The sequence below is a fragment of the Dromiciops gliroides genome, chromosome 6 (assembly GCF_019393635.1).
Source record: "Dromiciops gliroides isolate mDroGli1 chromosome 6, mDroGli1.pri, whole genome shotgun sequence".
NCBI lineage: Eukaryota > Metazoa > Chordata > Mammalia > Microbiotheria > Microbiotheriidae > Dromiciops > Dromiciops gliroides.
In genome coordinates, this window is record NC_057866.1 from 34115920 (window position 1) to 34139314 (window position 23395).

Here is a 23395-nt window from a genome sequence, read left to right on the forward strand (position 1 = left end):
AGTTTAGGCCTAATGCAGTACGAGCCTGAATCATGCATTGCATTAATAATACAAACCTGAATGGATTCTCCTTCTTCTTCCCCTCCCCCCATGAACTCATATCCTGAGGTGGGAGGTAGGATAATAACTACTTCTCAATTTAAAAAAGAAAGAAAAAAAGAATTCTACCCATCCAAAAAAGGGTCTATGATCTTAAATCCCATGAGTTCTCACCTGACCTAGGTTTGGGTGCTAAATAAATAAATGGGGGAAATTGCTGTTATTTAGGAAACAGATACTTTTTTCATCCAACCTTTTCTGGCCCTATAGCTCTGTGTGTGTGTGTGTGTGTGTGTGTGTGTGTGTGTGTGTGTGTGTGTGTGCATAGGCACGTGCAATCCTGGTCACCAGGTTCTAAAACAGAGAAAGAAAAAACAAACCCACAAACTTAGAGGAAAAAGCCTTCTTGGCATTGAGAGATAAGAAGGAAGTTCACAAAAGCATGAAGACTATGGATTTGATTGCCAAATCTGGAAATATTAAAAAATAAGGTTGTCCTTTGAAGCGGATGGTTTTAAGACCAAAAAAGGGAGTTTTCTTTTCTACTCCAGATGATAAACATAGCAGAACTCATTACTCAAAGCAGATGTACGAGTACAAATTAATAAATGAGTTCAAGAAAAAATCCTGCATGGGAGAGCCCTTATAGGTTTTGGTGAAAGTCTAGGGGGCGTCTGTAACCACTGGAGACCAACATCTCAGAGCAGAGTAAAAACCTCTTTGTTTCTGTCATGGTCCTCTGGCTGGTGAGGCCTAGGGACCTTTTCTCAGAATAATGCTTTAAAATGCATAAAATACATTCCATGCGATTACACAGGAAGCCAGTTACACTGAAATAAAATTTTTAAAATTTTTAAGAAGCCTGTTCATAGACATGAGGTTAAGAACTCTAGCTCTGCAACATTGTGTGATGATCAGCTGTGACAGACTTTGCTTTTCTCAGTTATACAATGATCCAAGACAATGCCAAAGGACTCATGATGGGAAATGCTCTCCACATCCAGAACAAGAACTGTGGAATCTGGATGCAGATGGAACCAGACTATTTTTACTTTTTTTTCTTTCTTGAGGTTTTTCCCTTTTGTTCTGATTCTTCTTTCACAACATGACTAATATAGAAATAATGTGATTGTACATATATAACCTATATCAGATTGCCTTCTGTCTTGGGGAGGGGGGAGGGAAGGAAGGGAGGGAGAAAAATTTGGAACTAGAAATCTTACAAAAAATGAATGTTGAAAATTATCTTCACATCTAACTGGAAAAAAATAAAATACTATTAGGGGAAAAAAAGAACTCTACTTTATGAGGGGAGAACATTTTGCAATCCCAAATAGTGGATTAGAAAGGGCTTCATTAAGCACCTGGGAGGAGACAGGGCCTAAATCATGAGGCATGGAAAATACAAAGACCCCAGCGCAACCATCCCTATGTTCCAGAAGCTCAAATACTCCTGGGAAGACACACATAGGACAACACGTATATGATGTACACAAAAGAAAGGCCAGGCAAAAGTCGAAGGAAGGCACTTGTCACCACAGGAAAAATCAGGAAAGGTTTCATAGAGAAGGTGGGATGCAGCAGAGCTTTTGAAGGGATGGCCAGTGCAGAGTGATGGGAGTTGGAGTGGGGTGTGGGGGGCACATGGTATAACAGAAAGGACCCACAACTTAGAGTCAGCTCTGAGTTCAAATCCCAGTTCTGACACTTCCTGGCCATAGTACCAGATGCAGGGAATTTCCCCTCTTCTCTGCCTCAGTTTCCTCTTCCAGATAATCAACTTTTCCCTCTTAGAACACTTTCTTCCCAAGGTTGTTGTAAGGAAGAGGCTTGACCCAGCAAAGGGCTGGGCAGGTCCCTCTGGGAGCAGAGCTGACTCCACAAATCATCCATTACAGTCTCTGCTGGGGAGGAGGGGGTGGGGTGGGGGAGGTCAGGACGCTGACCACAGCTCACATCGAGGCTTCTATTCACCAAGATGTGATCTCACTGCTCTTCCCCTGAGCCCTGGGAGCGCGGCACATGCCACGACTAGCTGGCTCCCACACCACAGACAAGGAACGGGGTTTCTGACCAGATTAATCCATTACCAAGTCCAAGTCTTGTGATTTCTGATTGACAGATGAGAAAACTGAGGCCCAAGGACAATCCTCAGCAAGGCCACGAGTCCAACTCAGGTGTCCTAACTCTAAATGCACAGATAAATGAAGGTGCCCATCGTATTACCTGCTCTTCCTCTGGAGGCTGTGTTACAGAACAAAGAGAAAGGTGCTCATTCCTGATGTGCTGAGCACGAGGAAACATGGCCTGGACAAAGCTGGCTCCTGAAGAGTCTGTTCCTGGTGTTCTGCTCGTGATCACCTGATGATCTGGAAGGACAAATGAGTTACATCGTAAACCTCTCTAGGCCCCATTTACAAGCAATTCTTTCTTTATGCAGCATATTTCTTCCAAACATTGCCAAGTTCTTGATAAGCACACCACGTATGACATGAATATGTCTTATTAATTCTCCTGAATAGTTAAGGAAACAAAAGTATGTGAAGAGATCATTTGCTCTTGTCACAAAGAAACAACTAAACTAAACTTCCCTCATGGGATACAGCAAGCATAATCTCTTCCTGCAAGCCAAACCTCACTGCACATGTGCCAGAGAAAGGAATCTGTTTAATGGGATGTCCAAGCAAAATGACTCTACAGCATCCCTTACCAGTACACGCACGCTTAAAAGCCTCTACAGTAACAAGTGTGGTCCTCACCTGGGTTTCTCTTTTCCAGATGTTAATGAAACATCTGTGCTGATTACAAGGATTTCCGACTCTGAGATCACAGAGTCACTGAAGAACTAACATACAAGTCCACTGTAGAAGGAGTAATCAACATCAATGGCTGCTTGGAGATTAACACCACAATCCAAAGGTGGTCGAACGGTGGTCTGTAGGCCACTGACAGATCTCCAGGGATCCGAAAACAACTCCCAACTCTTCCCAAACATCGCTGCTACCAAGTCTTCTAACAAAAAGATAAGGGGGTGCCCCCATTGGTCTCTTTGGCCATGATTGGCAATAGGAACCTGTTTGTTTGTTTGTTTTTTCACACGGACACTAAATGAATTTGAGTGATCCCCTGAGGAAGAAATATGATCATGGGAACTCTGGCTTAAATAACCAATTGTCAAATGAAGTGACTACAGATTTTTACTTAAACCCATTCATTCCTAAATCAGACTTTTCAAGGAACTTTTTGGTATAAAGAAAACTGAGAATTGCTGAAAGGAAGAACATGCATTTTCTCAAACTGAATCTAATACTTACCCAACACCTGGTCCACAACAGCATGAATAATGAAGGCTAATAAGACCAATAAGAGAATAGAGACCTGTCTCAGAGATGTTTTCATCAGGATTTCATCTCCAAAGATGAGAACAATAAGATGATAGTCAACAGGGTGGAACAGAAATAGTGAGGCCAAGGGGCAGCTAGGCAGCACAGTGGATAAAGTACTGGCCCTGGATTCAGGAGGACCTGAGTTCAAATTTGGCCTCAGACACTTGACACTAGCTGTGTGACGCTGAGCAAGTCACTTAACCCTCACTGCCCCCAGAAAAAAAGACAAAAGAAATAGAGAGACTGGGTCCAAACATGTGTGGCTCTGCTACTCACTGCCTGGGTAGCCTGGACCAAGCTCCTTTATCAATCTGGACCTCACATTTCTCATTTGTAAAGTGAAGTGGCTGGACTAAATGATCTCTAAGCTCTAAATCTGCCATCCTATTATCCTAATAGTTCGCATTTACAAAGCAATGTAAGATTTGCAAGATGCTTTTTTCCACTTAGCTTGTGATATGTAGTGCAAGTACTTAAGCCCCATTCTATAGATTAGGTATAGCCAGGTGGTACAGTGGATAGAGTGCCAGGCTGAATTTCAGGAAAACCTCAGTTCAAATCCTGGTCTCAGACACTCACTAGCTGTGTGACCTAAGGGCAAGTCACCTAACACTGCGTGCCTCAGTTTCCCCATCTGTAAAATGAGTTGGAGAAGGAAATGGCAATCCACTCCAGTATCTTTCCCAAGAAAATCTTCAAAAGGGGTAATGAGGGGAGTTGGACATAACTGAAAACGACTGAACAACAACAGGGAAGGAAACTGAGACTCCGAGTGATTTGGTTAGGGTCACACAGCTTGCAAGTGTCAAAAGCAAAACTCAAAAAACTAAGTCTTCTGACTCCAAGACCAGTATTCTTAGCACTACACCATATAACCTCCCATAGGGAAATGTCTTTCTGTGAGTTTATTGTGAGAGTATTTCTCTTCCATTAATTCTTCAAAATTTTCACACAGTTTGCCACTAGAGAGTCACTGACCTATAATATTTCTTTTGTAAAGGGTCTTGATTATATTACAGTTGGTTAATTCTGGACTGAAAACCATCATTCCCAATAGTTTTTCAACTGGTTATGATTATTTAGCCAAACAGAGGAAAGAGGACGCATGCTGCCACGCAGAATTCCTCCAGTAGTTGATATGGGGCAAAGTCATGTCGCAGAGTTGGACAACCTCAAGGGTAATGGCCTTTCCCAGTAATGTTTGGTCCATTTTCCCTAACAGTGTAGGGGTGGGGGAGAGACTGAAATCTTGGAGTTTGTGGTAGATGTGCACCATGTAGACTTTCAGAGAGAAGACTTCAAAAAGTTCAGAGAAAATATCGTCATGATACTTCAACCTGAGGCTGTAAAAGGGAAGTTGGCTTAAGAGGAACTGAAGACTCACGAATGAAATTCTAACAACCTAATCTCAAATGCTTCTGAAAGAAAGGGGGGAAATGCACGCAGCCACTGATGAGGCTAGAGGTTCCCAATGAGTTCATATTTCTAAAGGGTACATACAAAAAATGAAAGTGAGAGAAGTCCCACAAAAAAGGAGCTTTGTTTTGGGGGGTTTGTTGGGCCTTTTTTGTTTGTTTTTACTATGTTAGGGATAAAAAGGATTTACGAAGGTAGGGGAATGGAGTGAAGGTAGGGATGGTAACAGATGACAGAGAGAAAACCTCCCTCAAAGTCTTCAAACAAAAGATTGGTGGCCACTTCTCCAGATGCTAGACAGCATTTTCTTGGTCAGATATAAGTTGGATTAGATAGCCTCTGGGGTCACATCCACCTCACAGGTTCTTGATTTTGTTAAGCAGAAATATTCAACTTTTTTTTTTATTTCTATTTTCTCCATCAAGGAGAATGATGCCCTGACTGCAAAAGATGGGATAAAGGGGGGCAAAGGGGAATTGAAATCAAAGAGAAGGAAAGAAATAATGAGTCTCCTGGATGATATAAATGAATTCAAGTCCTCTGACCCAGATGAAGTCCATCCACCCTTAAGGGAGCTGGAGAACATGACTGTTAAACTGCTGTTAATGATTTTCCAGGATTTGGCTGGGGGTGGGGGTGGCGGGGTGGGGGGGGAAGAAATCACCACAGGACTGAAGATGGGCAAATGTTACCTTGATTTTCAAAAAAGAGAAGATAATATATTCTGCAAACTATGCAAAACAGCTTAATTTCAAATCCTAGCAAAATCCAGGAGCCAATTATTGAATAGATGATGTGCGAATACTTGGAAAGGTAAAGAAAAATCAGATTGCCTGGATTCAGGAGGACCTGCGTTCAAATATGGCCTCAGACATTTAACAATTACTAGCTGTGTGACCTTGGGCAAGTCACTTAATCCCAACTGCCTCACAAATTTTTTTTTTTTTTAAAAAGACAGCTAAAGATTTTTTATCTATTTTACTACATATCTTAGGTAGCAATCCTTTGCCTAGAACAGGATGCCTGCAAACCACTGCCCAGGGGCTAAATCCAGTCTCTTGACTTTTTTTGTTTGTTTGTTTGTCTGTTTGGGTTTTGTTTTGTTTTTTTTTTGCAGGGCAATGAGGGTTAAATGACTTGCCTAGTGACTGTTTTTTGTACAGCAGAACAAGCTAAGAATATGACTATTCTTAACATATTAGGCTATCCAAAAACAAAAGGCAGGGGCAGCTAGGTGGCTCAGTAGATAATGCATCAGCCCTGGATTCAGGAGGACCTGAGTTCAAATCCAGAGTCAGACACTTGACACTTACTAGCTGTGTGACCCTGGGCAAGTCACTTGACCCTCATTAAGAAGAAGAAAGAGGAGGAGGAGGAAGAGGAGGAGGGGGAGGAGGAGGAGGAGGAGGAGGAGGAGGAGGAGAAGGTGAAGGAGAAGGAGAAGGAGAAGGAGAAGGAGAAGGAAATTTGGCTCAATTTAACTACTGGGCCATAGTCTGCAGACTGCTAGCCTAGAGTCTAGAACACCAACTTTCTGGCATTTAGGTCCTGTGCATTCTGGCTCCAACCTGCCCCTCTAGCTTTATTTCTCATACTAAATGTAGTTATTCAGATCTTCATCCTCCTCTTCCACACCTCCTTACATCTATGAATAAATATGTTCTCTCTATATCTCTGCTACTGAAATCCTCTCCAGCTTCAAGGCTCAGTTCATGCATCACTTCCTCTGTTAGGTGTTCCCTGATCCTATTGGGGGGGGCGGGGGAAGGAGTGTTCTCTCCCTCCTGAAATTTCCTGAAAGTACTTGGGTCTTTCTTTTGTCTTTTTTACAATCTACCATGTATCATTCAATTCATTTCAACAAGGCTTGATCGAGTGCTTATTTTGTGTAAGCCACTGTGCTAGCTTTGAAGTGTTTGTGACTGTCGATGATTATTGAGCTGACAATTAAAAAAATAAAAATCAAAAGGAGAAGAAAAGGAGAAATGAGACTAGAGGCCAAAAGGCCAAACAGGAAGCGATTGCCATTGTCAAGACAAGATAAGTGTGGCAAGAGCCCCTTCATTGGGAATTTCCTAGTTTGGTCTCTCACTCTTACCCCAACCCTTGCAGCCTAGGTGAAGTCATTCAAAAGATGAAGTCTCAGGACCTCATCTCTCTCTTTTCCAAAATGGGGAGGCCGGACTAAATGATATGTAAGGTCCTATGATGTTTAACAAGAGCCTAAACGACGATAAGGGTCAAGTGTGTGAGTGGAGAGGAATGAGTAAACAAGACATCTCCGAAGTAGAAATGAAAGGGTTGTAGGCTGATTCGATATGGAGGTGAGGGAAAGGAAGAAGGTGGTGATGTTTTCTATTCAGTTCATTCTTGGTTTTTATCTTGAAGAAAACATCTAAAGTTTACAATTTCTTCACTTCAAGGACCTCTATCCAGCTAAGTGGATATAACCTGGATTTTTAACATAAAAATATAATACAACTTAGGAAACCATTTTCTGTACATTCAAAGCAGAAAATTGTCCTTTTTACCCCATTCCTAAAAACACTCTGATTATAAGTACCACCGGGTTAGCAGCTCCCCTCATTTTTTTTTTGTGAGGCAACTGGGGTTAAGTGACTTGCCCAGGGTCACACAGCTAGTACGTGTTAAGTGTCTGAGGTCAGATTTGAACTCAGGTCCTCCTGAATCCAGGGCCAGTGCTCTATCCACTGTGCACCTAGCTACCCGTCCCCTCATTTTTTAATGAGGTTCCACCTTCCCGGAGGACATGTTCTTAAGATAATGAATCAGTATTTACAAGGTATTTTGAGATTTAAGGGTAAAAAGGTGCTAAAGACATGAAAAATCATAAATTGGTAAAAAAAAAAATCACTTATAAACAACAAACTCTCAACTAGGGAATGTGGGGAAACTCACTGTTGCTAAAATCAGCTCGGCTATCTGTTACTAAAAGCACCATAATACTAGATATACAATGTGCAGGCCTTCTAATGCATTGACTGGGTATTTGGAGTATTATTCTGATGGATCCCTTACAATGATGAGAGAAATCATCTTCTTACGGGTCTTAACAACTGCTGCATTAGTTCACAGCCCAGCCAATCAAACTTCCCATCGACCCTCAACAAATGTTGTGTCACATTTCTACCAGCCTGTGTGCTTGGTTCAGAATGAATTCCATCTAGACCAGCACTACGTGACTACAACAATATCAAGTACTTGAGACTTCACCAAACTGGTGTTACAGTCGGGTCTTTTCATAAAAGCCGCCATGTATGCTTTAGAGGTGCAAGCATTTCAGTCCTCCCTCTTGTTACCTTGGTGCGAGCACAACCAATCAGCATAAATGTATTGGATGCTCTGTTATGGGCCCTCCTCGCTGAACTCACTTGGGGATCCCATCCATGGCTATGAATTGAGTTATGTATGTTCCCACATATGGATCTCAAATCTCTATATACCCAGCCCAGCTGGGTGGTAGAGAGAGGGCAGGACCTGAAGTCAGGAAGACCTGAGTTCAAATTCAGCCTCAGATACTTACTAGCTGTGTGACCCTGGGCAAGTCACTTAACCCTCATTGCCCTGCCAAAAAAAAAAAGTCTAAACAGCTTGGGCAGGTTCACACTGCTAGTGTCTCAAGCAAGATTCCAACTCAGGTCTTCCTGCTATCAAGTCCTGCATTCTCTCCATTATTCTGTCTGCCTCAAGGGGCCTCATCCAGCTCAGAATCTATGATCTTATGATCCCATTTCTAAAATTCAACTAATACCTCACCCCCGTCCCAAACTCAGCTTCCCTCCAAACTTCCGTATTTCTACTGGTCGGTAAGCTCAAAGCCATTTTTGCCTCTTTCCTCCCCCACTTCACCCATAGCTGTCATATACAGCCTCTGTCTTCCCTCTTCTCTCCACTCACTCAGACCCTCGTTATCCCCTGACTGAATTATATTCAGTTTCCTAAAGAGTCTCTCTATCTCATTTCCCTACCTCCTTCACTCAATCTTCCACACAACTACCAAAATAAGCTTCCTGACGAGGCAGAGGTCTGACCATTGGTCTCCCTGCACAAAAACTTCCCAAAGCTCTCAACTGACTCCAAGATTAAAAAAACAAAAAACTCTCCTCAGCCTGACACTCATGGCCTTCCATAGTCTGCTTCCAAATTCCTTTGCAGCTATCCTTCCTCACAGACTCTCCATTCCGAACTAGAGTGTTAGCTGTCACCCAAACTCAATGTTCTATCTTCCATCTTGGTAGATTTGTCTGAGTCTTTGTCCATGCCTTCCTCATCTCCTGCTCTCAGAACTGTTGTCTGCCTTCAAGGCTCAGCTCAGGTGTTCCTTCCTACACAAAGCCTGGCCTGATCCCCCAGGGATGATGGTGGCCTCTCCATCCACGAATTAACCATGTATATGTCATATCCCCCCCCCAATAAAATGTAAGCTACATGATCATCTCTTAGGTCCTTGGCTCTGCAAAGTTTTATTGGCAACAGTGCTAGACACTCTGACTTGTGGCCTGGGTGGGACCTGGGATTTCATTGGTCAGGGAACTTTGAGTGAGGAATTTCTACTTTCAATGCAATTTACACCTTCTCTGCAATTTAGAGTCTTCAAGAGCTACCTCAGATTATTGGAAGGTGGGAGCTGCCTACCTTAGCACTGAGAAGGTGAGACTTAACCAGGGTCACACAGCCAGGATATATCTGAGTTAGAACTTGAATGCAGGTCTTCCTGGCTCTAAGGCCAGCTGTCTAACATGCCGTCTCTGGAATTTTCTCTAAAATGTCTTGGCCATTCAAATACTATTCCCTTTTGTAACAGAAAGTCATCATTTTTTAAATGTCAAAAGACAATGCCAGGAGCAGCTAGGTGGCTCAGTGGATAAAGCACTGGCCCTGAATTTGGGAGGACCCGAGTTCAAATCCGGCTTCAGATACTTGACACTTACTAGCTGTGTGACCCTGGGCAAGTCACTTAATCCCCAGTGCCCTGCAAAAAAAAAAAAAAAAAAGACAATGCCACAGAAATGACTCTCTCTCTCTCTCTCTCTCTCTCTCTCTCTCTCTCTGTCTCCTCTCTGTTCTTCTCTGTCTCTGTCTCTGCTGCTCTCTCTGTCTTTCTCTGTATCTTTTTCTGTCTGTGGGTCTGTCTCTCTCCCTCTCTGCTTACAGTTAATTATGGACCTCTTCTAAGCTTTGGACAGATATAAGGGGAAAACTTTATTGAGTAATACTCTACACCTTTCAAAATTAGAGACGATCTCCTTGCAATAGTTTTTTCTTTCCTTTACAAAAATATTTTTAACAAACAATTAACCTCTGGCAGAGCAAAAAGCAAAGAGAAAAAGATTTCTTTTTCAGTGTGGTAATGTTGAAAATGGCAGATCGGAGCAGAGCCAAGAATTCAGGGTGGCCCAACACCCTGCTTAGGTAGCCAGAGCCTTTCCACAGCCCTATGCATGTGGCAATCTAAATTTGCCACATAAGTGTTCATCTCATCCTTTTTCTGTTTCTATTTTTCATCAGAGTCCTTTCCCACTCTTTCATCTCCTCCCTAATGCTTCTTACTTTGAAATAAGTGTCAGACATAATACACTTTATAAATCTAACAGCAATATTTCAGAGAACAAGGAGGTTATTGAGCCCTGAAAGAGCTTTTCTTTGGGCATTTCTGAGTCCAAACTTCAATACAGATGAAACAAAAGTTTTTCTAAAGGTTTTAAAGGGTTTCATTATTCTGCAGCAATGGAATTTCAATTTCCTTTTGATACAAAACAGGCAAGCTTCCAAGAGATGGCCCTTCTAAGACCACCACGGCAGCCAGTATCTAATTTCAGATCTAAGAAAAAGGTTACATTCCTTGAAAAGGTTGAAGCTATTGATTCCTTGAAAAATTAGATACTAACCATTGCCTGATTATGTCTTTCCCAGAAAGCAGTGATATTTCTAAGAGAAGTGGAGCAAATTTCCTTGATTCTGGTAGAAAAGCCTTTAACCCTAATAGATGGAAATAAAACCAGCCAACTTTCGATATGGATGGGCGGGCCACTTGCATCCAAAGCTCAGTTTTCACAGATCTAGACAACCATCATTCAGGTCACGTGACCAGGCCCTATCAGAAACTTTGGCACAATTGCTCTGCAGTTGTCAGGAACACATATTTCACAAACATCTCAGTGAAGAGACACTGGATTTATTGCTAGAAGAAGGGGGGAAATCATGACTTTAAAATTCTGTGCATCTCTAGGGAGTTGCAAAAATCTTGCAGCAAAGAGAATAGGAGCTAAGTCCTCATGCCTGTCACAAGATTAGGCACCATTCAAGTCAGGGGCTGCTTGTACGTTCACACTCTTGGCCAGGGGCGACCGTCTTCCAGGACAGTAGTGTCTGCTCTGGCTTTGTCCACCAAGGCAAATTCCCTACACTGCTCCTTGATCACATGCCCCTCGGTAACTAGCCTCCCCCAAGGTGGTGGTTGCTGGAATTAAATAAGCAATTTAAAAACCGATCAATCATAAATCAGAATAGACCCAAAGAAACCAAACCCAGCAGACAAATGTCTCTTCTAAATTCCCTTTTCAGTGCTCTGAATTCCAACTGTTTTATGGTCTTCATTTGAAAGGGCATGGGGAGGAGAGGATTACCTCAGTCTGGGCAGCCAGGAATAATTGTGCTTTCCCTGGGGCTAGGGGATAATTGACTCATTATTCACAGCAGCTCTCAACCTGCCAAGGCACCACACTCACAAGGTGGCCTGGAGAATGTGTGACAGAGTCCCTAAATGAGGGGCATGAGAGCAGCAAGTTAAGAAGGGGATGAACTTTGAAATGGCTAGTGGAAGTCACTTAACAGCAACAGACGGTGAGAAGGGGGGAGCCTGGGAAGGCTGGAAGTCAATCTGGGTGAGTGCTGAGTGACTTCTGTGACTCATGCTACAAAGAGGTCGGCTGTGACATCTCTAAAGATGGCAATTAAGAAAGCTATGTCCACCTCGGTCTTTTTCCTTTTCTCTACAGACGACCAAAGGCCTACTTTGGCTCTCCTCTGCCACCTCTACTATGTCTTCCCTTTTGCTTCTGATTTAGAATGCTCTGTGGAGAAATCCTGTCCTCTCTGGCTGCAGTCATAGCCCAGGATAATGGCGACCATCACTGGGGGCTGTGAGAGACTCCAAACATGCCGCTAAATTCAAACTGGACAGGCCTCCAAGGACAGAGGTTCTTAACCTGGGCTTCGTGAACCCGGGTTTTTTAATACATATTTTAATATATACTAATCCAATGTAATACATGCCGATCTAATTGGTTTCCTTAGTAATCCTAGGTATTTTATTTTGTGCGCTTAAAATCACTTTTCTGAGAAGGGGTCCGTAACAAAAAGTTTAAGAGCTCCTGTCTTAAACACTTATGAAACATTAATTGTATTAAAATTATTTGATTCCACGTGGGAGATTAATCTACTTGAGAACAAGGATTGCCCAGTATTCATCATGGTATTTCTTTCTGTACATTGCAATCAATTAACAAGTGTTTATTAAGCACCTACTATGTGCCAGGCACTATGCTGGGTGTTAGGAGTACAAGCACAACAATTAAATAATCCCTACCCTCAAGGAACTTACATCCTTGCCTGCTGGGTGATACTTACTCTCAGATCTTCAGAATCAATCAAGAAGCATTTATTAAGTGCCTACTATGTGCTAGGTCCTCTACTGGGCACTGACAATAAAAAGACAACCAAGGAATCTTCAGCTTCCCTTTGCCCCCAGCCCCATTTGGAGGGTAGAAAAATCAGCTTAGGCGATACCCTGGGAGGCAGCCACAGAGTAGTAGTCCTCACCAAAAAAGAGAAATAACCCTCCTTGCATGACTTACCTCATAGGGTAGGTGTGAAGGAACGAATCAGCTGATGTGTACAGCATAGACTGCGTAGTGTCAGGTCAGTTATTTGAATCCCACTATAAGTACTTGTACACAGAGGTGTTGGAAGTGCTGATCCACTAATCATCATATGCACAGATTCACAGGGCTGAAAGACACCCTGGAAATCACCCAGTGTAACCTTCTCCTTTTGAAAATAAGGGAATTAAGGACCAAGGACAGCGAATCATGCCAAATCTCAGGAGTTAATGGAAGAAGTGGGATGGGAATCACGGATTTGGTATGCAAAGCCAAAGAAAGATATTTCAGGGTTGCAGCTGACCGGCTCTCTTCTTTTAGTTGACCACAATGATAAAAACTAAAGAACTTCCAACTCCTAGTTTTCCAGACCAAAGAAAATGAAGCAATACTGAGTCAGTAGGATGTTATCCAACCCACCAGTCCATCATCTAGTAACTAAATGCCTGTGAGGCACCTAGTATATTGTTAGGTTCTACATAAGAAATAGAGAAGGCAAGAAAAAGCAGACTGAGTACAGGAAAAATGGAAGCCATGATCTCTGCCCACAGGACCATGAAGTCATGGGCACAGTTCTATAAGGCTTGAGGCAGAAAATTTGAGGAGAAAAAGGCAGTGTGACATAGTGGAAATACCACTCGGATCTTACCCAGAGGACCTCAGGTCAAATCCCAATTCTTCCTTTTAATATCTGTGACTCTGGGCAAACTTCACTTCTCTGGATAAAAAATGTTCTTAGTTCTAATAGGAGAGACCTGAACTAGATAATCTCAGAGGTTCCTTCAAGCTATGATATCCTCTGATGCCATGAGTTTCTCTCAGGGATACCTCTGACAAAAGCCAGACAATTCCTTGGACCATACATCTCCCTAGGAGGCAATAATCTTTTACTTCACAAGCTTCTAGCTAGAAACAGAAATGTCAAATAAAATCATATTCAAAATACCTCATTTTCCACTGTCAACAATAACTGTCAATTATAACTGCCTTATAATGAATGGTAAACTACAGCCCCACTTGTCCTTCCAAATCCAATTCTGAGTACAATCCAGAAATGTATGATGCCAAAGAAGCATCTTTTTGTCAAATCATATAGATACTGACCGGTGAGAGCTACTGGGCACTATATATAAGTAATATTCATACACAGAGTAGCTTGGTCCCTCCACCAGGGGCCAGTGTAGGACTATCCCTTAGAAGTTGTTCTCTATCCAAGTGGTTCTCAAAATTTTGGTCTCAAGACCCCTTTACAATCTTTTAAAATTGTATTTGTTTGTTTGTTTATTTATTTATTTTGGGGCGGGGCAATGAGAGTTAAATGACTTGCTGAGGGTCACACAGCTAGTGTCAAGTGTCTGAGGCTGGATTTGAACTCAGGTCCTCCTGAATCCAAGGCCGCTGCTTTAATCCACTGTGCCACCTAGCTGCCCCCAAGACCCCTTTATAATCTTAAAGATTATTGAGAGCCCCAAAGAATATTTGTATTAGATGAGATGTATAACAAATCTGTCAACATTTATGATATTAGAGATTAAAATGGATAAGTAGTTAACATTTATTTAAAATAACAATAATAAACCTATTACATATTAACACAAATAATATTTTCATTAAAAAATATTGAAAAGAGTGGCACTGTTCTGCTTCTATTGGCAGGTCTCTTTAACGTCTGGCTTAATAGGAAATGGTTAGATGATCAGTTTCTTCAGTCAATTTGTTGTAATATATCATTTTGGTTAAACTATATGAAGGAATAGAGGCATATAGTTGGAAAGGCGAGGAGTACTCTAATAAGTGAATAACATTTTAGGATTATTATGAAAACAGTTTTGAGGTTGGCAGTTCAAAAGTGCCTGGGGTGGGGGCAGCTAGGTGGCGCAGTGGATAAAGCATCGGCCCTGGATTCAGGAGGACCTGAATTCAAATCCAACCTCAGACACCACTGAATTCCATCCCATCGTTTTACAGATGAGGAAACAGGGTGAGAAAGGTTGGGGTTTGTGCAGGGTCACATGGCTGCTGAGTATTTGAGGCAAGATCTGAACTAGGTCCTTCTTGACTGCCCCCAATAGCTGTCTCGGTCTCCCCTCCTTTGGGGAGAGATTGAGGGCCACTTCTTGGTCTCCCCTCCGGTCAAACACGGCCTTCTGGCATCCTGACCTCTCAACCCTCTTGACAGGGGCTCTCCCAATGATCTCTACAATGACAATATATTGCAGAGAGCAGCAGCCTTGCAAGAGGAGTGTGCTATTGCTCCGATCCTTTATTCCATTGTGTGCTGGACAGAGAAGTAAAGGTCATAGATTCTCAGAGCAAAGCACCATTCATTCAGTTTGCATCTCTTCTGCATAGCCTTTGTTCTTTTCATGAATGCTATGCCCCTGAGAGGATGTAAGCTCCTGGAGGAAAGGGATTGTTTTATTTTTGTCTTACATCCCCAGTGCCTGGCATATAGTAGGTGCATAAAAACGCTTGGGGATTAGCATGAGGGCCAAGGCACACTGCCAGGAAAAACTGGCCCGTGAACCTCATTGGGGATCCATTGCAGCCGGTATTTGTCACTTTTACCCACATCATCAGGGAAGGGGGACTTTTTTGTTTGTTTGTTTTTTTAGTGAGGCAATTGGGGTTAAGTGACTTGCCCAGGGTCATACAGCTAGTAAGTGTTAAGTGTCTGAGGCCGGATTTGAACTCAGGTCCTCCTGACTCCAGGGCCGGTGCTCTATCCACTGCGCCACCTAGCTGCCCCAAGGGGGACTTTTTTAACTTGTGTTTGGAACAACTTAATTTGGGACATAAGAGAAGTCTCCAGTGAGGAATGAGTCGTTTCGCAATTAACTACAGAGTCATTGATGTCAATCAGGTAACAAGCACTTATTGAATACCTAATATGTGCCGAGCACTGAGGAGCCAAAGAAAGGTAAAAAGCGCCATCCCCTGTGCTTTAAGGAGATCCCATTCTAATGGGGAGGACAGTGAGCAAACAACTATGGGAAGGCATATAGACAGCAGCTAGAAGGTGACCTTAGGAGAAAGGCCCACACCAGAAGAAAGACAGGGAGGGGCTCCTGCCAAAGGTGAGATCTGAGCTCATCTCAAAGGACAGCAGAGGAGCCCTGAGGCAAAAATGAGGAGGAGCAGCATTCCAGCCATGGGGACAACCATTAAAAAGACAAAGAAGTGGATAAAGCACCTGCCCTGGAGGCAGGAGGACCTGAGTTCAAATCCAGCCTCAGACACTTAACACTTATTAGCTGCGTGATCCTGGGCAAGTCACTTAAGCCTCATTGCCCCACCAAAAAAAAAAAGTCAAAGAGTAGGGAAGTGGATGGTCATCTGCAAGGAACTGCGAGAAGGCAGGTAGAGCTGAAACATCAAGAACAAGTTGGGGAATGAGGGGCAGAAGACTGGAATGGTAGGAGGGGGCCCAGTTGTAAGGAGTTTGAAGAGCCAAACAGAGAATTTTATAGCTGATCCTCAAGTTTATTAAGTAGGGGGTTGATACGGTTACACCTGTGCTTTAGGAGCACTGTCCACTTTGGTGACTGAGGGGATGGTTTTGTCCCCAGAGAAGACCTCTTTGAGACCTCCAGAGTCCTTGAATATCTTAGGTACCTATGTAGTGTGAGGTTTCAAATCTAAACTGTGGTCGCCTCAAATGAGAAGCTTGAGCACCAGTCCTGGGGCATTAAACATTTATTAAAGCACACTGATATTCCCACGGAGTTCAGAAAGTTAAGAAAAAAGCCTATTTAGCCTAGAGTTCCAGCCTGGTCTGGTTCTTCCTCAAGTCCTCTGCCCCAAGCCTGCTTCCATCACAAACTCTCTCCAGCAAGCTGATTGTGGAAGCTTTTTATAGGTCTGGAACAGAGGCGGTCCTTACACGCTGCTTCAAGCTGACTGGTCGGCATCCTCCAAATCCATTGGTTCTGAAGGTGTTCTCAAGGTGTGTTAACTCGAAGCAGGCTGATCAGCAGTGAATCCCTCTCACTTGAGTCAATCAGTCTAGATTACTCTCCAGGTGGGTCTTTGAGTGTCTGCTAAATCTCATGATTTCATCACAGTATGCTGATACCAACCTGTTTCAACCATACAGGGATACGTTCTTCCCTCTTGATCACAAACCAATTCTTCTGCATTGAGGATGTACTAGAAGCATTCTACATTGTTCCGAATGACCCAAGTCAAGCCTTTGGTAGGATACAAAGGCAAACTCAAAGGACAGACAGTAGAGATATTCAAGTTCTTCCAAGGAATCCCTAAGACATACTTCACAGAAGTCTTAGATTAAAGGAACACAGTTTGAACAGCACTCCATCATTCCTTTTTTTGGGGGGGGAAGGGGGGGTGTGAGGCAATGAGGGTTAAGTGACTTGTCCAGGGTCACACAGCTAGTAAGCATCAAGTGTCTGAGGCCACATTTGAACTCAGGTCCTCCTGAGTCCAGGGCCGGTACTTTATCCACTGTGCCTCCTAGCTGCCCCAACTCCATCATTCTTGTTGCTCTTTTCAGAGATACTGGGTAATGTATTCATTCTTGGAGAGGTATCCAAAGAGAATAAAATATCCCAAATACAGTCCTATCAAAATTATATAAAGGGTGATTAACAGGGCCTCTACCCATTAACTACCAGATAAGCCAAAAATCATGAAGAGGTCTGATGTTTTAGTAACTTTTGAGTATGATGCTCTGGTATTGTAAATTAAAAACAAAAAATAAAGGGGTTATTAAGTATTGAAACCCCTTCACGAGGGCAGCTAGGTGGTGCAGTGGATAAAGCACCAGCCCTGGATTCAGGAGGACCTGAGTTCAAATCTGGCCTCAGACACTTGACACTAGCTGTGTGACCCTGGGCAAGTCACTTAACCCTTACTGCCCTGCAAAAAAAAAAAAAAAAAAAGGAAAAGAAAAAAGAAACCCCATTCATGATTTTGTGACTTTGGGCCCACCTTATATACTCCCTTTGCAAACCTTAAAAAAAAATTTCTTTTTTACTTCTGATATCTAGCATTTGGATGTCTTAGAAGCCTGTGATCAAGGAACAATAATTCTACAAAATCAAATAGCTAAGATGTTACAAAGAAATGGGTGTAAACTATCAACAGAGATTAGATGATTACCAAATTCAACAGAAATTGTGCCTCAATGTACGGAGAGCATCATTGAGTGAACTGGGAAATGAAAGTAAGATTCTTAATCCACAATTCCTTAAGCTCCCTGCTATAATAATAGGATTTCAGCTGCATATATGGAAAACACAAACAAAATTATTCTCCCATGTGCTAATGAAGCAATAAAATTGAGAAGGCACAATGGCTATTGAGAGCAGTTTTCAAACTGGCAATATTTTGTCTTTTCTTGCCCAGAATCCAGGTAGATTAAATAATAAACTATATGACACTGAAAATATACACTGAAACCAGATGCTAGACACCTGATATTTTGTTCTTTGTGTAAGCATATGGCTTTGCTTCTGACAGCTTCCTGTTTGTGTCTTTTTTTGTTCAGTTGACCATTTCAAAGAAAATATTATTGTTCTACGGTTGAAAGGACATTCTGCTCAAAATCACTCACATCTGAATATGTGCCCATTGGGTTGAATCACACAACATATGCTTAGGACCACTTCAGGTGGCTGACTGAGCAATCTTCCATTTTTCCACAAAAGAAGAAAACATAATAACCATGGCTAAAAATAATTCTCAAGTGGGAAAGAAAATATGTAAAAAGTAGCTATTTTTCATGTTGCTTCAATTGGGGAGAGAGATTAATAGACAGATACAGATCAGTGGTGGTTATATGAACAACAGTACTAAGGTCTGACCTATATTTTATTGAAGTTAAAAATTTCATTGGCCAGAAAAGGCTTGGGCTCTCCCACTCTCCCACTCTCCCTGGCTCTCTCTCTCTCTCTCTGGCTCTCTCTCTTCTTTGCCTCTGGCTCTCTCTGTCCCTGTCTCTGGCTCTCTCTGTGTGCCTCTCTGTCTCTGTCTCTCTATATATATCTGTGTCTGTCTCTCTGTCTCTGTGTCTGTCTCTCTGTCTCTGTCTGTCTCTCTCTGTCTGTCTCTCCATCTCTCTGTCTCTCTCCTCTCTTCTCTCTCTGTCTCTCTCTTTCTTATAGATCCCTGTTTTACAAGGACAAAAAGGATTATCTATAACGTAGAGACAGAATCTGGCAAGATGAATCCTAATATTTGCCTAAAACAAACAATTATATGATTCTTATAACATCTGGCTTAATTGAGAGAAGGCATATTTTTAAAAGTTACCTCTTGTAATAGCAGCACTATATTACAAAGTGACAGCAGAGGAGATAAATTTAGTGATTAAAATTCAAAATGTTGGAAACAATGAAGTGTTTTCTTTCCTTAAACAATTACATCTAAGCTATATCAGATATAAGGAACTAATGAGTATCTACAGGACAAACTGTCATGTGAACAATGGCTATGAATTGTAACAAGTGTGGCTGGAGATTTATGCCGAATTATTTGAAACAAAGGGCCTCCGTCAGCTCAAAATCTGTCATAATTTGAAGTGGGAAAATTCCCTTCTGCAACTGAAACAGCAGATTTTCTGTGTTTCATAAATTGTCTGATTTGTTCCCTAACAGTGGTGATTTGGTGATGAAAAAAGAAATAAAGAAGCAAGAGAGAACTGCTTAATTACAATTTGCAGATGTTTCCCCAAAGAGAATGAACAGGTTAATCCTGCTGATGCCATATCTTTGCCCAGGAATCTGTTAGAAATTAGTTCATTTCTTTTGTCCCTAGCTTTGTTCCCTTCAGTGTTCCTCCTGATTGTTGATTTTGCATTGTGACAAAGAGGTTACATACAGAGAGCTGCTGAATTTCTGATCGATAGAAAATTACAAACTGTTTTTTTCCCTCTCATTTGATTTTTTTTGGGGGGAGGGAGGCAATATGACAAAACCCATAAGTAAAAAAAAAGCCCTGAAATGACACTGTTTCCTTTATTCTGGGATTTGCTCAACTTCCCTTGGGATAGCAGATTAATTGAATTAGTTTTATTGAACTGCCTACTTGTTTTTATTGGCAAGTCTACACATATGATGCCTCTAGAAATTTCTCATGGGGTTAACACTGTCCCATCGGTCTATTTTTTAAGTTGAAGTAAGTTTATTACAATTCGATGTGTTATTTCTTCAGTGCCTTTTTTTCTGCTAAAACTCACATTTGCAAAAGTATTTCCAAAGCTGGCTTTAATTTTTTTTTTTTCAAAAAGGAAGCAGTAAGAAAGACGCTGGCAGAGGGACTGTGAGCTCAAAACACTGCTCAATATTCAGCAGGGAATTAAGTGACTGATAACAACAGACCAGAGAAGGTGGCTGGAGGGCCACCTGGGAGCCTCCAACTGGTCAGTCCGTTCCCAGCTTCCTCTGGTCGGCAAACTGCCAGATGCAGAGAGAACAAAACACTGGTAAGGCTGTTGTTCTCAGTCGAGCCCTAGATAGGAAACAATAGCAAAAGGGAACCCAGCAAGGATTATTATTCTGTTGGCTTTTTTTTTTAATAAAGGAAAGCTGTTTTTATGCTCTACTGAAATTCCCTTCCTGCTCTGAAATTGGTAAGAGGCCCAGCTGCTTTCTGATATGATTCTCGGTGGTGTGGTGTTTTTCTACAGCCGATTTCAAATTTATTCTTCAGATTGGGAAAAAGCCTCTCTTTGTATCCCACAGAAGTTTAAAGATACATTTTTGTGTTCAGACTCAAAACAGTTTGGGGCACCCAAGTGAGATGGGTCAGGTTGAGGTAGGCGGTGAATACGGCTAAATTTCAGCCACTTATTCAACATTCATCAAAGATCTGAGTTCCTGATATGTACTAGGCTAGGGACCTGGAAAGCTACAAACACAAACAGTAGTGCTGCTCTCAAAAAGGTTAGGGAGGTCGGCTAGGTGGTGCAGTGGATAAAGCACTGGCCCTGAATTCAGGAGGACCTGAGTTCAAATCTGACCTCAGACACTTGACACTAGCTGTGTGACCCTGGGCAAGTCACTTAACCCTCATTGCCCCTCAAAAAAAAAAAAAAAAAAGGTTGCAGAGACACTGAAGAGGGAAAACTGTTTATACTATATGGTGTGACATGGGGTATCACCAATCTGATTCTTAATTCCTTTCTCTCAAGTTTTCCAATGGAAATAGTTGAATCAAAAACTAAACCCCAGTTCCAAGATTTTAAGCTCTTAAGGAAATAAGGAAGAAAATTCACTGGTAAAAAGTAAGACCTTCAAAAGATCTCCTAAGCAAGTTCTGTACAGCCTAAATAAAGATAAGGGTTGAACAATTACCTGATGATCTGAGGGAATGTAGAGTGGTCCAATCATTAAAGAATAAGTCTATCTGAATTTCTTGCCTATCCAGTCCCAAATCAATTCTGACCTTCGTTATGACTGCAGAGACCAGGTTTTTAACGTGTTACTCAAAGGACCACCAAGCCTTGCTATCCAGATACCAGGCAACTGAGCCCCATAGACTACGGGACCTGACCATCTACAACCCTCTGCCCTTGATTTATCCTATGACGATCTAAACCCTATCCTATGACGATCTACAACCCTCTGCCTTGATTTATCCTATGACTCATCTAAAGCCAAGACAGTCTTACCTTTCTATTTTATCTTTGGGACTTAGCACAGAGCTCTGCACATAAAACATAATACATTCATTTCCTTTTTCATTGATTCATCAAAATAGTTCCTTAAAAACTAAAAGTCTGAGTAAGGTAATAAAGCAGAAGTGTATGGACTCAACCTTCTGCAGGTTATATTCATTCTTTTTGATCAAAGAGAAGATGACATGAACTCAACTTTTAAAAAATGCCGATGACCTGAAAATCCTCAATCCAAATCAGTTTACAAATCACAAGACAGAACAATTTGTTTCTGAATATTCAGACACACAATAATCAGACTAAAGGTGAAACGTATTCAAATATTAAATCCTGATGGAAGGATATCCAAAAAGGAGGAATTTTGTTTTGTAAGAAGGCTATAATTTAAAAAAAAAACAATAAAAAGCCTGGAAGCCCAATGAACTCTAGTGAAATTCAGACTAACAAAACCACTGGAAACAAAATTACACTTAAAAATCATAAAGTCTTGAACCGAAGCATAAAAAACAATATTCATGGTTATGAATATAGAAAGAAATGAGAACAGTGTGGATTGCACAGGAAGAATACTAACCAAACACACACACACACACACACAGAGCTGAAAATGGGAACCATTGGGAAAAGCAGAATCTTTTAGAATCAGAAGAATGGATACTGAGAAGCAAAGAATGGATAAATTATTTAAAGGCTAATCAGAGGGGTACAGGAGATTCATCTCCATCCCCAAACCATTGACAGATAATCAGTAAAAAAGACAACTTTCTGGAAGCTGACTTATATTTTAGGCTGAAGCATGAAATCAGTGCAACTAGCCTTCTTTGTGAAGAATGAATTGAGTGATATTGAAGCGAATATAACTGATGCAACCCTTCATGGTCACCAGATGCAATAAAATGGGGTTGAAGAGGTTTAATGCCAGTTTCTAAGCCACTGATTTCCTGAATATACAATTTCTCTGTGTGAGCAATATGACCAACAATTACAGTTCTGAAAGGTGGACTGAATGCTTCCCAAATTGGGTCATGTGGTAATTCTGGTATGGACTAAAATGAAAGGAAGTTTTCTAGGATTTACAACAGTTGAGAACAGCCCCTAAGCCACATATGAACAAAGCACCATCAGTGGAGTGCTGTTCCTCAAAGATTTGTCTACATTAGCACAAAAGTAAATGAAAATGAGGTAAAAATAAAATGAAAATGGTCATTGCCAACGAAGGCATTTTATGACCTAGTAATTATGGTTCAAGCAACACTCAAGTCAATGGATCTATTTGATATCAAAAGTTCTGTATTTTTTGATTCTATACTCCAGTCTATGAGTTTCTTTAAAAAGAGTAAACATAACAAAAAAACAATAAATTGAGAATGTTAAGATGGTTTTAAAAGGAAAATGGCATTTTTCATTACGTGGATAATCTAAAGAATTGATCGATCAATAAGCACTTACTAAGCACCTACTCTGAGCCAGGCATTAGGCAAGGTGCTGGGGATATGGAGACAAAACCTCTTAAATCTCTGCCATTAAGGCAATTACAAAGTAAATACAAGGGGATTTTAGTGAGGAGGCACTAACCTGTTGTTGTTTAGTTGTTTTCTGTTGTGTCCAACTCTCTGTGACCCCATTTGGGATCTTCTGGGCAAAGATACTGGAGTACTTGCCATTTCCTTCTCCAGCTCATTTTACAGATGAGGAAACTGAGACAAACAGGGTTGACTAATTTGCCCAGAGTTATATAGTTAGTACATGCCTGAGGCTGGATTTGAACCACCTAGCTGCCCAGGGAAGCACTGATACCTACAGGGAAAGTCCTCAGATAGATGGTGACACTTGAGCTAAGCCTGGAAGGAAACTAAGGATTCTAAGTCACCAGGCTGGGGTGGGTGATGGAAATGGAGTGGAAGCTATGCTTGGAGGGGAGGCCGTGCAAAGGCTCAGAGATGGAAGATAGGACTGTCATGTATGATGAATAAGAAGAAGGCCAATGTGACTAGACAGCAGAGGAGGAAGGGATA

The 23395-nt window shown here is 41.7% G+C and overlaps 1 protein-coding gene across 6 annotated transcripts in view; it reads right to left on the reverse strand.

The window, feature by feature from the left end:
• The window catches only part of LOC122731462 (intraflagellar transport associated protein), a 79941-nt gene that overhangs the window by 21052 nt on the left and 35494 nt on the right, over nucleotides 1-23395 (reverse strand). For all 6 annotated transcript variants that reach the window (XM_043971584.1, XM_043971583.1, XM_043971587.1 and 3 more), the window contains one exon: nucleotides 2266-2408. In XM_043971584.1, coding sequence (XP_043827519.1) covers nucleotides 2266-2408 — 143 coding nt within the window. The remainder of the gene's footprint in view (nucleotides 1-2265; nucleotides 2409-23395) is intronic.